The sequence below is a fragment of the Netta rufina genome (assembly GCF_964035555.1).
Source record: "Netta rufina genome assembly, chromosome: Z".
In the NCBI taxonomy this organism is placed as follows: Eukaryota; Metazoa; Chordata; class Aves; order Anseriformes; family Anatidae; genus Netta; species Netta rufina.
The window spans coordinates 41,263,791-41,277,842 of record NC_140126.1 but is presented as its reverse complement, the minus strand read 5'-3'; the positions used below and the strand labels follow the sequence as shown (position 1 = coordinate 41,277,842).

Below are 14,052 nucleotides of genomic sequence, written 5' to 3'. Positions count from 1 at the left end.
AAAATCGCACAGCCCGAGGTCCCTTTCTGGGGCACAACACCTGTAAAGCCATGCCATGTACTGGGTCCAGCTGCCGCACACGCGATCAGTGATGTGATCTGACAGAATTCAGCTGAATACATGAAGGTTTCTGCTGAGCAGTACGGGGCTGCATCACCGGAGATGGGCCTGCTCACAGTAGGCCCATTCATCACCTGCAGGGGACGAGATGCCAGTCCATCTCCAGTGTGGGTGTGCTTGCCTCGTTCTGCTTCGTTCCCTGGGGAACACTCGGTAGCTGGCCTCAAGTAGGCCGTAAGAAACTCTACAGCAAAGGGCTGCGATGGCTGTAGCAGCAGAGGGGCCCATGGTGATGGCGTAGCAGTCGGATCAGTAAAGGAGCCCGCAGCTCCCTCACTGTCTGGCAAACCAGACGTTTCTGACTGTGGCCCCACACGGCTCTTTAAGGCCTCAGAGACTGCTCGCCAGGTGCCGAGCAATCCCACTGCAACCTTGTCGTTTTTAGTTGCAGAGTCCCACACCTTGACCTCAGTTTGGTCCCATGTTTCAGGCTCATAAACTGTCCGATTGTTAATGAGGAGAATAAGCTGTAAGGTTACCAGGACAGTCTTTGTTTCCAAGGACGAATGATTCCCCATAATGCGCAGCTGCTTTACCAGCCGGGGCAGTTGTGTGCACAGGTCCGCTTCTCAGCTTGAGCTTCTCCGCAGCTCCGGTGCGCCCATTTCCAGCGACTTTCTGTACGAGCTTCTCTGAGCGGTTTGCTGAGTCTGGCCGAACCTATCCTCATGAGGCAATCAAAGTGCCAGTTCCCGTCCTGGTCTCCGTTCCTCTAGCCTGTTCCTCTTCACTCCTTTTTCCTGCTTCTTTATTGATGATGTAACTTCATCACATCTTGTTGCCTTTATTTTTAATTGAGGGCAGGCTCCCCTCTTATACCCCTCTCCCCACAGCAGTTCTTTTCAAAACAACTTTTCATTGGTCAAACAACTTTGCAAATAACAGCAACAGCAAACACCCAGCAACTTCCATGCCTTAATGGCTGGAGAGCAAGCAACCCAAGACCGCATGGAGTCTCCTGAATCACCCTGCTTTGTTCCCTCTGAACTCTTTCACGTTTCTGATGGCCTCATCGTAAAGAGTTGGATGGTATCGTCAACCACGGGGCTTGCCGACCCCCATGGCCACACTCCCACATCTCCCCCTTCATTATTAGTATCAACCATTTTCTCGACATGAATTACCACTCCATATATAACAGAAGTACATCAGTTACCATCCTAGGGGAGGTAGGTGTTTAATTTTTATTTCTGAGAGAGTTTCACATCCTTACACTCCTGAATCATGATGCTCTTCTCAAGTCCAACTAGAAGGACAGAACATAGGTACTCGAGTACTGTGTTCAGTTTTGGGCCCCTCGCTACAAGAAGGACATGGAGGTGCTCGAGCGGGTGCAGAGAAGGGCGACGAAGCTGGTGAGGGGCCTGGAGAACAAGTCCTACGAGGAGCGGCTGAGGGAGCTGTGCTTGTTCAGCCTGGAGAAAAGGAGGCTCAGGGGTGACCTTATTGCTCTCTACAGATACCTTAAAGGAGGCTGTAGTGAGGTGGGGGTTGGCCTGTTCTCCCACATGCCTGGTGACAGGACGAGGGGGAACGGGCTAAAGTTGCTGAACAAGCCCAGCTCCCTCAGCCGCTCCCCGTAGGACTTGCTCTCCAGGCCCCTCACCAGCTTCGTCGCCCTTCTCTGGACTCGCTCGAGCACCTCCATGTCCTTCTTGTAGTGAGGGGCCCAAAACTGAACACAGTACTTGAGGTGCGGCCTCACCAGAGCTGAGTACAGGGGGACGATCACCTCCCTAGCCCTGCTGGTCACACTGTTTCTGATACAAGCCAGGATGCCGTTGGCCTTCTTGGCCACCTGAGCGCACTGCTGGCTCATATTCAGCCGACTATCCACCATCACTCCCAGGTCCTTCTCTGCCTGGCAGCTCTCCAACCATTCCTCTCCCAGCCTGTAGCTCTGCTTGGGGTTATTGCGCCCCAGGTGCAGGACCCGGCACTTGGCCTTGTTGAACTTCATGCAGTTGACCTCAGCCCATCGGTGCAGCCTATCCAGATCCTCCTGCAGAGCTTTCCTACCCTCAAGCAGATCGACACACGCACCTAACTTGGTGTCATCTGCGAACTTACCGAGGGTGCACTCGATGCCCTCGTCCAGATCATTTATGAAGATATTAAAGAGGACCGGCCCCAGCACCGAGCCCTGGGGGACGCCACTAGTGACTGGCCTCCAGCTGGATTTGACTCCATTCACCACGACTCTTTGGGCCCGGCTGTCCAGCCAGTTTCTAACCCAACGAAGCGTGCGCCAGTCCAAGCCAAGAGCAGCCAGTTTCTTGAGGAGAATGCTGTGGGAGACGGTGTCAAAAGCCTTGCTGAAGTCAAGGTAGACCACATCCACAGCCTTTCCCTCATCCACCCAGCGCGTCACTTTGTCATAGAAGGAGATCAGGTTTGTCAAGCAGGATCTGCCTTTCATAAACCCATGCTGACTGGGCCTGATCGCCTGCTTGCCCTGCAAGTGCTGCGTGATGACTCTCAGGAGGATCTGCTCCATGAGCTTCCCTGGCACTGCAGTCAAGCTGACAGGCCTATTGTTCCCTGGGTCTACCCTCTGGCCCTTCTTGTAGATGGGCGTCACGTTTGCTAGCCGCCAGTCGATTGGGACCTCCTCCGATCACCAGGACTGCTGATAAATGATGGATAGTAGCTTGGCCAGCTCCTCTGCCAGTTCTCTCAGTACCCTAGGGTGGACCCCATCTGGCCCCATCGACTTGCGCACATCCAAGTGCTGTAGTAGGTCGCCAACCATTTCCTCGTGGATAGTGAGGGCCACATCCTGCTCCCCATCCCCTTCCACCAGCTCAGGGTACTGGGTATCCAGAGAACAACCGGTATTGCCGCTAAAGACTGAGGCAAAGAAGGCATTGAGCACCTCCACCTTTTCCTGATCTCTTGTCACTAAGTTCCCCCTCACATCCAGTAAAGGCAGGAGATTCTCCTTAGTCCTCCATTTTGCATTGATGTATTTGTAAAAACTTTTTTTGTTATCTTTAACAGCAGTATCCAGATTGAGCTCCAGATGAGCTTTGGCCTTCCTAATTTTGTCCCTGCACAGCCTCACAACATCCTTATAGTCCTCCTCAATGGCCCGCCGTTTTCTCCTAAGCTCAAGCTTAGGAGAAAAGCTCAAGCTTAGGAGAAACCCTCTTTTTTCTCCTAAGCTCAAGCTGCAACTCTCTGTTCAGCCAGGCCAGTCTTCTTCCACGCTGGCTCATCTTTGGGCACATGGGGACAGACCGCTCCTGCGCCATTAAGATTTCCCTCTTGAAGAGTGCCCAGCCTTCCTGGACCCCTCTGCCCTTCAGAACCGCCTCCCAAGAGACTCTACCAGCCAGTGCCCTGAACAGCTCAAGGTCAGCCCTACGGAAGTCCAATACAGCGGTTTTACTGATCCCCCTCCTGCCTTCTCCGAGAATAGAGAACTCCACCATTTCATGGTCACTCTGCCCAAGACAGTTTCTGACCACCACATCTCCCACCAGTCCTTCTCTGTTTGTGAAGAGAAGGTCTAGCGGGGCACCTCCCTGGGTAGGCTCACTAACCAGCTGCGTCAGGAAGCTATCTTCCACGCTCTCCAGAAACCTCCTAGACTGCTTTCTCAGGGCTGTGTTGTGCTTCCAGGATAAGTCTGGGAAGTTGAAATCCCCAAAAACAAGCGCTGATGATTTTGCAACTTCTGCCAGCTGCCTGTAGAACTCCTCATCCGTCTCCTCATCCTGGTTTGGCGGTCTATAACAGACCCCCACCAGGATGCTTCCCTTGTTGGCCTTCCCACTGATCCTAATCCATAGGGACTCAACCTTATAATTCCCAGCCTCAAGTTCCACGACATCAAAACACTCTTTAATATAGAGAGCCACACCACCACCCCTTCCGTGCTGCCTGTCCCTTCTGAAGAGCCTATAGCCAGGCATTGCAGCACTCCAGTCATGAGACTGGTCCCACCACGTCTCCGTGATGGCAATCAAGTCGTAGCCTGCCTGCTGCACGATGGCTTCCAGCTCCTCCTGTTTGTTACCCACGCTGCGTGCATTAGTGCAGATGCACTTCAGCTGGGCCATTGCCTTATCCCCCAGCCTTGCCTTTTTTCCCCTTGGCACAGCTCCAACAAGCCTTGTTTCAGCCCCGTCCCCCTTCTTACCTAGTCTAAAACCTTCCCAATGAGCCCCGCCAGCTCCTGGGCTAGAATCCGTTTTGCCCTTACAGATAGGGACCCGTCTGTGGCCATCAGGCCAGGTGCCGAGTAAAGCGCCCCATGGTGAAAAAAAAAAAAAAAAAAAAACGCACAAAATTCCTGTGTTGGCACCAGCCTCTGAGCCACGTGTTTATCAGGTGGGCTTTCCGGGTCCTGTCTGTACCCCTCCCTGCCACCGTAGGGATGGATTAAAACACCACCTGTACTCCCACTCCCTCCACTAATCGTCCCAGCCCCCTAAAGTCCTGTTTGGTAGACTTGAGGCTTCTGTCTTCAGTGTCATCACTGCCAGCCTGGACTATTTAAAGAGGATAATAGTCAGAGGGTTGAACCAGGTTGGGAAGCTTCCTGGCAATGTCCCTGACCCTGGCCCCAGGGAGGCAGCAGACTTCCCTACGGGTAGGGTCAGGCTGACAAATAGGGCCGTCTGTTCCCCTGAGAAGGGAGTCTCCCACAACAATCACCCTTCTTGCTGTCCTGGTGGAGGCAGTCCTGAGGCGTGGAGTTGACTTCCCCGCCCTAAGCATCCCCCTGGGTAGACTTTCTACCTCATCCTCACCTACTGGTCTCTCAAGCTCCAGGGCCTCAGCTCTGTTGCACAAGGGCACCTGGGAAAGTGGGGCCGGTAGGGGTGGGTGTTGCTTGCGAGGTGGAGCAGGGACCTGTCTCCAATCCTCCTCAACTCCCAGGTCCCCTCCCTCTGCCTGACGGCGACAGGGCAGGGGATCCACCCCCATTTGGAGTGTCTCACCCCGGTACCTCTCCTTGAGGCCCTGCAGGGAGTTATTCCACCAGTCTATCTCTCGCTCACACTCCCTGATATCCCTCAACCTCTCCACCTCCTCCTTGAACTCTGCCACCAGGCGGACCAGGTCATCCACCTGCTCGCACCTCACGCACACTGTGTCTCTGCCGCCCTCTGAGGGCAGCAGCAGGCTCAGACACTCCCTGCATCCAGAAACCTGAACTGCCTCATTTTCTGAGCTGGCAGTCGGTCTGGGTGGATACAGACTTCCTAGGGAGAGCTCTCTGCGCAGAGTCTGATGGTAGACTGTGTAATGGCTCATTATTCTGGTAATTTACCTCTGAGAGAGAGCACTCTCTTGTTTCTACACTAACTAAACCACTAAAATATCAGTGCTTTTATCTATTAAGTTGATAGAACATCATCAAAATATTACAAGGAACAAACACAATTAGTATTGTTCAATTAAGATACTGTAGCTCAGATTATTTTTTTATAACCGTCTTTACACGGTGTGACCTTAACCATTAGTTTTATATGTATGGCTGTGTGTAATGAAAAGCAGTGAGTCCTTTAGGCTGTGCATGCTGTGCATGCGTTTCCCATTCCAGTAGCAGGATCTGGACAAAGAAGTCACTTCTCTCCTCTTGGTCATCGTCATTGCACAAAACTCTAATTTTCAGACCAGCTAATATATCAGAAACGGCATCAGTTCACTTTTGCACTCTTTGCACTCTTTTGCCCTGCTTCCTAATGTGCATAACAAAGATCTGTTATTTCAGACTAGATAAATTAACAAAATCTGTGTAAAGAAGTTGATCCACAGCTAGGGCCTTGGGAATCGTTTCAAAATTTCACACCTACCTTGAGCTAGCAGAGGATAATTACGGAGATATTTAGTTGCTTGCTTCTATCTTACTGCATGATAGCAACTCACAGTATCTACCATTCTATGTACCGAACTGTAACATTAATTCTATCCCTCACTGGAGTTTCTCGGTAGCTACCTGTAACACTTGCAGCATCAGCTACACAGTTCTGGAAAATTGTAAAAGCTATTCACCGTTTGTTTCCAGGACGCAATTACTTTAATACATCACTATTTATTTATTTATTTATTATTTTTTTCCAAATGTAAGTTGTTCTCTCACAGGAACTTTCTCTTCCGGGTTATTTTTAGGGCTGAAGTTTCGAGTGGCACAGATCCAAGCGTGTTCAAACCTGTTCACTCATTTTGGAAACGGTGTTTAGTTAAAGGCTGTTGTGTTTTCTTCTCAGGCCTGGTAAGTGCGTGGGCAGGACTTTGGCACGTAGCAGCAAGCTGGAGAAGCTGGAGTGTCGGTAGCATGAAGACGATTTTATTTAAAGAAACGCTAGGGACCTTTTCTAGTTACGTTAGAGAGGGTAGCCGTGACGAAGTGAACCGTAAGGCGTAACGAAGGGGCGCCTGGCATTAATCTCACAGATTAGCCAGTAATGACTCTTGTACAAATTACTCATTTCACAGCCTCTAATTGGGACAGCTGCGATGGTGCGATAGCGAGGCGGAACTAGCGCGCGAGCCGAACCGCCCTGGCTACTGAGCCGCGCTGGCTCTGACGGGAGGCCCTGACGAGACCCCGGGCCTGCCAACGGCCGCCGCAACCGCCATAACGGCCGCCCCCCCCCGCTCAGCCCCGCGCCCCCACGCGGAGGGCACCGTCCCCGCCCCGCCTCGCCCCTCCCCCCCCCGCCACGCGCCTCTTCCCCACTCCCGCCCGCGGCGGCCCCTTTAAAGCCAGCGCGCGCCGCGCCGCCATTGGTGCGGGGGCCTCGCAACAACAACAGCGTGCGCCTCGCGCCCGGCGGCGGGGCCAATCAGCGGCCGCGCTCGGCGCGCGGGGGCCGCGCCCCGTCCAATGGGGAGGCGGGACGGCGGCCGCCTCCCGCCCGGGCCCAGCTCCCGGGGCGCGGGGCGGGGCCGAGCGGGCTGCCGGGCCGCGCGATTGGCCGCGGGGAGCTGCCGCTCCGTGACGTGGGGGGTGCGTTCGGTGATTGGTTACGCCCAGGCGCGAAATGTAACGCGGGAAAACCCAGGGTGCGGGTCGCGCTGCGGGCCGGTGGCACCGGGACCGGGACCGGCAGCGGGGCGGGGGCCGCTTGGCAGAGGCGCGCGGGGCGCTATGGCCGCCGGCTGCCGCTGGCGCTGCCGGTGGTGACCTCGCGGCTCCGGCTCCAGCAGCGGGTCGCGATCGCGGGGCAGGCACCGAGACCCCTCCGGCGATGAGCAGCGGCTGAGGCGCGCCCGGAGCCACCACAGCAGCCGCCCCCCAGCGCGCCCTCGCCGCCGGTTCCGCCGCCAGCGCCGATGGCGGAGCGCCCTCCTCCTCCTCCTCCTCCTCCTCCTCCTCCTCCTGCAGCGGCGGCGGCCCCGCCGGTGATCTTCTGCCAGGACTCCCCGCAGCGCGTGCTGGTGTCCGTCATCAGGACCGCCCCCATCAAGCCGTCCCCGCGGCGGGGCGGTGGCGGCGAGGAGCCGGCGCCCGCCCCGCCCGTGCCCACCAGCCCCGGCTTCAGCGACTTCATGGTCTACCCCTGGCGCTGGGGCGAGAACGCGCACAACGTCACCCTCAGCCCCGGCACCGGCACCGCCGCCTGCGCCCCCTCCTCCTCCTCCTCCTGCTCCTCCTCCTCCTCCGCCGCCGCCGCCGAGCCCGCGCAGCAGCCCCGCGGCGGGGCGGCCGCGGACGCCGCCCGGGACGAGGAGGAGGCCGGCAGCACGGACGGGGGGGGCGGCGGCCACCGGCACCGGCACCTCAAGGTGAGGGGCGGGGGGGAGGTGGGGGGGGGGGGGGGGGGGGCGCGCCGCCGCCGCCGCCCCCCCCCGCGCGCGGTGAGGTCACTTCCGCGCGCGCGCGCCCGCGGAGGGAGGGAGGGAGGGAGGGGGGGGTGGGGGGGGAACGGGTGGGGGGGCGCCCCCCCCCCCCCTCAACGGTCGCGGGCGGCGGTTAACGGCCGCGCTGCTGCCGCCGCCTGGCGACTGCCCGCCGCGGCCCCGGGCAGGGTGTGGGGGGTGTTGGGGGCTGTGTGGGGGCGGCTCCCCCTCAGCGCTGTCCCTGCCCCGCCGCAGGACCGGACCCGTCGCGGGCGGCCCCGCGCGGACACGGTGCGGGACCTGATCAGCGAAGGGGAGCACTCGTCCAGCAGGATCCGCTGCAACGTCTGCAACAGGGTGTTCCCCCGGGAGAAGTCGCTGCAGGCGCACAAGCGGACACACACCGGTAAGCGGGGAGCGTCCCGTGCCTCCCTCACCTGGCTGCGCGCGGCCGGGCGCCAGCGCCGCACCTCCGCCGCCCCTGCTCCTGCCCGTCCTTCCCAGCCGCAGTTAAAGTGTAGCCATGGGAGGAGAAAGTATCTTGTAAAGCCCTTCCGTGGCCGGCACAGCGTGATACTGTGTGGCTGGAGCGCTGGGTGAAAAGTTGAGATGCTCTGGGAGTCGCTGTCCGCCTCTCCCTCCTGCCGGCTGCTTGCTTAGAGTCTGCTTTCTGCCGTGGGGGTTGTCACGCTAACTTAGCGACCCGCACACACAAAGCAGTTCCAGAAGTAACATGCAGTGAAACGGAGATCCAGCGTCAATGCATTCGATACCCTCACGAACTAGAAATTAAAGGGAAATGCTGTTTTTCATTCCAATCAAATACATTTTCCTTCAAGCTTGTGTGTTTTGTTTTATTTTTAATATGCTGTGAGCTATCGTGGTTCACAATACCACACAACAAAGTGAAAAGCTGGCTCCCACAGTCTCTTTTTCTGACTCTAGTGCATAAGGCAAATCTTGTTACTAACACTAAGCACAAGTTTCCTTGTGCTCTTTGGTCAAAAGATGTTTTCATTTCATTTGCTTATGTTAGGTGTCAAACTTCCATGTTAGATACGGATTGCTTAGTTGAGCAGAACTTAGCCTGATGTTACTCCAGTAAGTCATGGTTAACCTCACTTTGTCATCCTTTCTGAGCGGTGGTGGCGTGGCACACCTGTGATTCTCTTGAGACAGAGAGGAGACACTTGTCATCTGAATTCTTCGTGTTGAAGTTTGCATGGAGAAGTCGTTTTTGAAAGCTGTTTGGAGACAGCTTTTTTGGCTGGCATAAGCTTATTTTGATACTTTCACTTTTCCAACTTTTTCCAAATAATTTACTGAAACTATAGTGAGATACTTCTGCAACTTCATACATTGCTATATTGTTGATCTTGGTTATTTTACTCCAATTTAACCTATGGTAATGATAATATATATATAACGATATCATAATATCATATCATTTATATACATTATGCTATGTCATAATATTAGATATCATATCATATATATTGTGATATAATATTATTATATGTATTATTTTTATATATATATATATATATATATATATATATATATATAATGGTTACAACCTGAATTACATTACTTCAATTGTTTCACTTCATATGTTTCCTGCTCTGTAGGTGCATAGTTTCATGGGACAAAGGTTGTGTAGTACTCTGCAAGGGTCTTAAAAAAAAAAAAAAACAAAAACAAAAAACATGGAAAACCTATAACTTCATCATTTCTCTGGAGGGAAAAGTGTTATCCATTAGTATTGAATATCTCTGTGGGGTGAGAGTGGATCTTGGCTGTCTGGTACAGTAATGCTTTCTGAGTAGACAAGAGTGCCTGAGTGGGTAAATGAAGAGCTTGCTTGTGCAAATATCAAGCCAAGGATGACTAGTGGATACTATGACTCCTCTTTTATACACAGCTTTCACAAATCTGTTCTGTTGTTATTTTTAAGGTGAAAGGCCTTATTTGTGTGACTACCCAGACTGCGGGAAAGCCTTTGTTCAGAGTGGGCAGCTCAAAACTCACCAGCGTCTCCACACAGGGGAGAAGCCTTTCGTCTGCTCAGAGAATGGTGAGCCAGAGAATGACCCGCGGCTTTCAGAGTTAGGGTCAGCCTACTGCTGTAAACGTGTGCACATCAGCAATCTATCAAAGCTTTGGCTCTTAACTTTGGAAGAGCTGCTAGAGACGAGAGTAGCCAGCCAATCTGCATCAGCATCCAAGTGTGAATTGAAGGTCTGCGTATGTTACTATATAGTGTTACTAGTGATGTCTGTTGATACTGATGTATAAAATGATTGGGCGTGTTACAAACCTTGCCAAGTAGAACTTGTTTTCAACTGTATCTAGGCTCTTCTAGAGTGAGGAAAGCTGGATTTGGCAGCCTCTTCATCCCACAGATATTATGGTTGCTCAGAGGTTGACTGCTTTCCTTACCGTGTCTTTCATTGGCATTTTGTGTTTTTAAGGCTGTCTGAGCAGATTCACTCATGCAAACCGTCACTGCCCCAACCATCCATATGCCCGCCTGAAGAGGGAAGAACTCACTGACAGCCTGAGTAAAAACCAGACAGCTGACAATAAAGACGTGGCTGAGTGGCTAGCAAAGTAAGTTCCCATATGGTGTGATCTTTGTCTAGATAGTCATAAAAGTGGCCTGAGAAAACACTTTATTCTTAGGAGGCGAAAAACAAAAGAAAACAAACCAGAATCAGCTGTGCCTCTAGCATTACTTGTTCCAGCCTTGCCTGTCCTTTAAGAACTATTGACTCTAAGTTAAGACAAAGTTCCTCATGAGAAATGTCTTTTTTTAATTTTATTTTCTCTGCTTAAATGTGTGTCTTTGCTTGAATAACACTTGCTAATAACTTGTTAGTACTGCAGCCTTCCATCTGAATTTGCATTTATGTGAGGGACATGAATTGTGTGCACACAGGTAGCCCGTTGGGGGATACCATGGGGCAGAATGGTCTGTCACAGATGTTTGCTTGGGCACTTCCCTTTTTGTCATTTTAAATGTAGGTTTCTGACAGCTTAAATACTACCATATAAGGGCTGAAAGATAAAACAAAGTGCAGTGCTCAGTTGTGTGCCAAGTTTTAAAAAAAAAAAAAAAAAAAAGCCCTTGAGTCTTTTTTGCTAGCTTTGAATGGGTTGGCACATGAGTTGTATGTATTTCAAAAACGTTCTTCACATTTGATTTTCTAGATACTGGGAGACTAGAGAACAGCGTGCTCCTGCTTTGAAAAGTAAAGTAATCCAGAAAACCGATCAGGAACAGCAGGACCCGATGGAATATTTTCAGTCTGATGAAGAGGATGGCGAAGAGAAAAATAGTGCTCGCTCAGCTGCTCGCCGCCGCCGCCTCCAGGAACAGCGTGAACGTATGCATGGTGCTTTGGCTCTCATTGAGCTTGCAAACCTAGCTGTGGCACCACTCCGGCAGTAGATCGGGAAGAAGTTTGCCTATACGAATTACTTCCTGGTGGTACTTAACCAGTTAGATCCTGGGCATAAGCTAAGCACCTTATTTGCTTATCACAGGCTGCTATTCTGTAGAATTTATGAAGAATGTTGTTACCCCATAACATGGGGTGAGAGAATTGCACTTTTTGTAAGGTTAAAGATAGATGTAAAGTTTCTAAGTATTTTGTAAATATAGGGCTGCGTAATGCAGGGTTAACAAAGTACATGTGGGAAGCTAGATTTTGCAAGGTTAACTCATTTATTTGAAGCAGTTTTCACAGGAAGCACTAATCACAGTGTTTCACTAATCAGTGTTTGTGATTAGCAGAATGGTACACGTGGCCAAAGAAGGCTGACAAAAAGAAAAGTATTTATCTGAACTATTTAAGCAAATTTATATAAAGTGGTGGGTCTGAAGATACTGTAAGCACCAATGAAACCACATTTTTCTAAATGTCAGTGTATGTTTTACCTAGTATCACTGAGGTATAGAGGGCAAAGCTTACAACTTGTAGAGGGGAAGAAGCTGCTTCATGCAGGTGAATTATAGAATAGTTCAGGATCTTCGCTGTGACTGCTCCAGGTATGAGGATGACTTTGCTCTTTTACGTGTTCTGGTTTGATCTCTGGTTTGAATTTATTGGTAGCACTTGTTATTCCTAGCATATGATGTTAGGAACTTTTGCACATTGTTGTGTTTATCTGAAAATGATTAGTCTTGCAAAGTCTAGACAAAGTTAAACAATTGGTGATATTTTTGTCCGATATTTTTTGGCCCTGTAACGATTTGGCACTTGTTTTTGTTAATAAGGGGGTGTTTACAGGGTGGTAAGGATTTGTAGTAAACTATTCTAGATCTCCTATTAGCAAACACTAAGTTTTAAAGTCTTGCTTTTACATGGTTATTAGCAAATAGAAGCCTCCGTATTTTCTGTGCATAAAGCCACCTTATTGCTTTACTTACGGATAACATGCCCATTTTGTGTTCACTAACTTTAGCACAGCTATCAATTAAACACTGCAGGAAAATATTCACTATACAACTAGAAAATAGGCTTCCAAAGATAGTTACAAGTGTGTTAACAGTGTGATTTCTTGTACGTCCCAAATAAATGAAGTTACAGAACGCTGCTTAGTAATATCAGATGCTGATATAAGATGTTTAGTGGGATATTTTGTTACTTCATGAATGTTGTATACTTTTGAATACCATCGTCTTATGGTAATCTTGTTCTGTATTTTGCTTGGAAGGCAACCAGAGATTTGTAATATGCTAACAAGATGTTATCTTCAAATCAAACTTTTTTCTTTTTTTTTTTTATTTTATTTTTGCAGTTGAGCTACTGCTTGAGGGGATATTAATAATTCATTTACTGACCTGCTTGCTTTTAACTCTTCCTTCTCATTGAAGGTCAGGAAATTCAGATGAGAAGGGAAGCCACTTTCCCTCTTGTTTAAGCAAGAGGAAAATAGCATTTTATCAATCACTTGATACAGACTGACTAGATGCCTACAGCTGTTCCAGAATAGTAAGTCTATTTTTCCACCAGAAACTGCAAGTGTTGTATTATGTTCTTTGATGGTTGATAACCTGTTGTGGTAGAAAATTGTATTAACTGTGTTTGTTTAACATCATATGTTCGTGATGCACTTGACTAAGGAGTCATTGAATATTTAAACAAAAACCACCACCAACAAAACAAAAAACAAAGATCATGTTTGTGGAATGTAATTAATTTTGTACCAGTTATACGGTTTTAACTTCTGTTTTCAGCTGGCATCAGGCTCATTTATTTTTTTTTTAAGTCTTTTTGGGCTTAAAAGTCTGAAACACTTTGGAGTCATTCTGGGCTCCTTAGTCTATGTAAAACTGGTAATTCAGGGTATAGATTTAGAATGTGACAAATTGGTTTTGACTGTTCAGTTGGCTACATGCAAAGACTCTGATCTCAAAATGAGTCCTGAGTGTAAATCTGTTGTATTACCAAGTTGTAACTTAGAATTGTTTGAGTAGTATTTCACAGGGCTCAAAATCTTCAGCTCCGTTGTAATCACCAGCTGGTTGCAGGCTGAAGTCATAACTTCGCTGGTTGATTTTGTTTTCTTCAATCAGCTGTAAGGTTTTGGACAACTTGCAGAATATTTCTTTCAGTATGACAAGCATGCTGAATTCTACTTAGCTGTAGAGCAGATTCAGACAGCTCAAGCTGTTTTGTGTAGTGACAGGTTTGGGTTAAGATACCAAGTTAAAAAATTAAGGTGTGGAAGATTGCTTTTTGTGTTATAAAGAAGTGATTACACACAAGAATCTTGAAGGTTGTATTGTTGTTTGGCATGACAACAGCAGAAGAGTGAATGTGCCGTTATTTCAATAGATGCTTTAAATAAAGAGTTGGTTTAATTTTCAAATCCTGTGTACGTGCGTGCTGTTTATAGTAATTCTTAGTATTTCCATTCTTCCTTGTTCTTATAACCCCACCCGCCCGACCTGTGGCAGAACAAAGAGGACCCGTGTCCCTCCTCTTGCTGTGAGGTCCTCCTCTTTTCCGAGGAGATGGGTCTAAAACAAAGCAAGCCGGTGGCTCGCAGCTCGGGGCTGCCGGCGGCTCCGGGGGAGGGCTCCCCGCGCCCGGCGCCTCCTCAGCTGGCTCCGCCAGGGGACGCCCT

At 50.1% G+C, this 14,052-nt stretch overlaps 1 protein-coding gene across 1 annotated transcript; it reads left to right on the top strand.

The window, feature by feature from the left end:
• Positions 1 to 7,410: 7,410 nt before the first annotated feature.
• Positions 7,411 to 13,799, top strand: ZNF367 (zinc finger protein 367; the record flags this gene model as incomplete). The annotated part of the gene is made up of 5 exons (XM_084305570.1): positions 7,411 to 7,863; positions 8,173 to 8,323; positions 9,872 to 9,991; positions 10,389 to 10,527; positions 11,128 to 13,799. 5 exons carry the CDS (start codon positions 7,411 to 7,413, stop codon positions 11,366 to 11,368), a joined length of 1,104 nt encoding a protein of 367 aa, XP_084161696.1. The 3' UTR covers positions 11,369 to 13,799.
• Between the last annotated feature and the right edge of the window lie 253 nt (positions 13,800 to 14,052).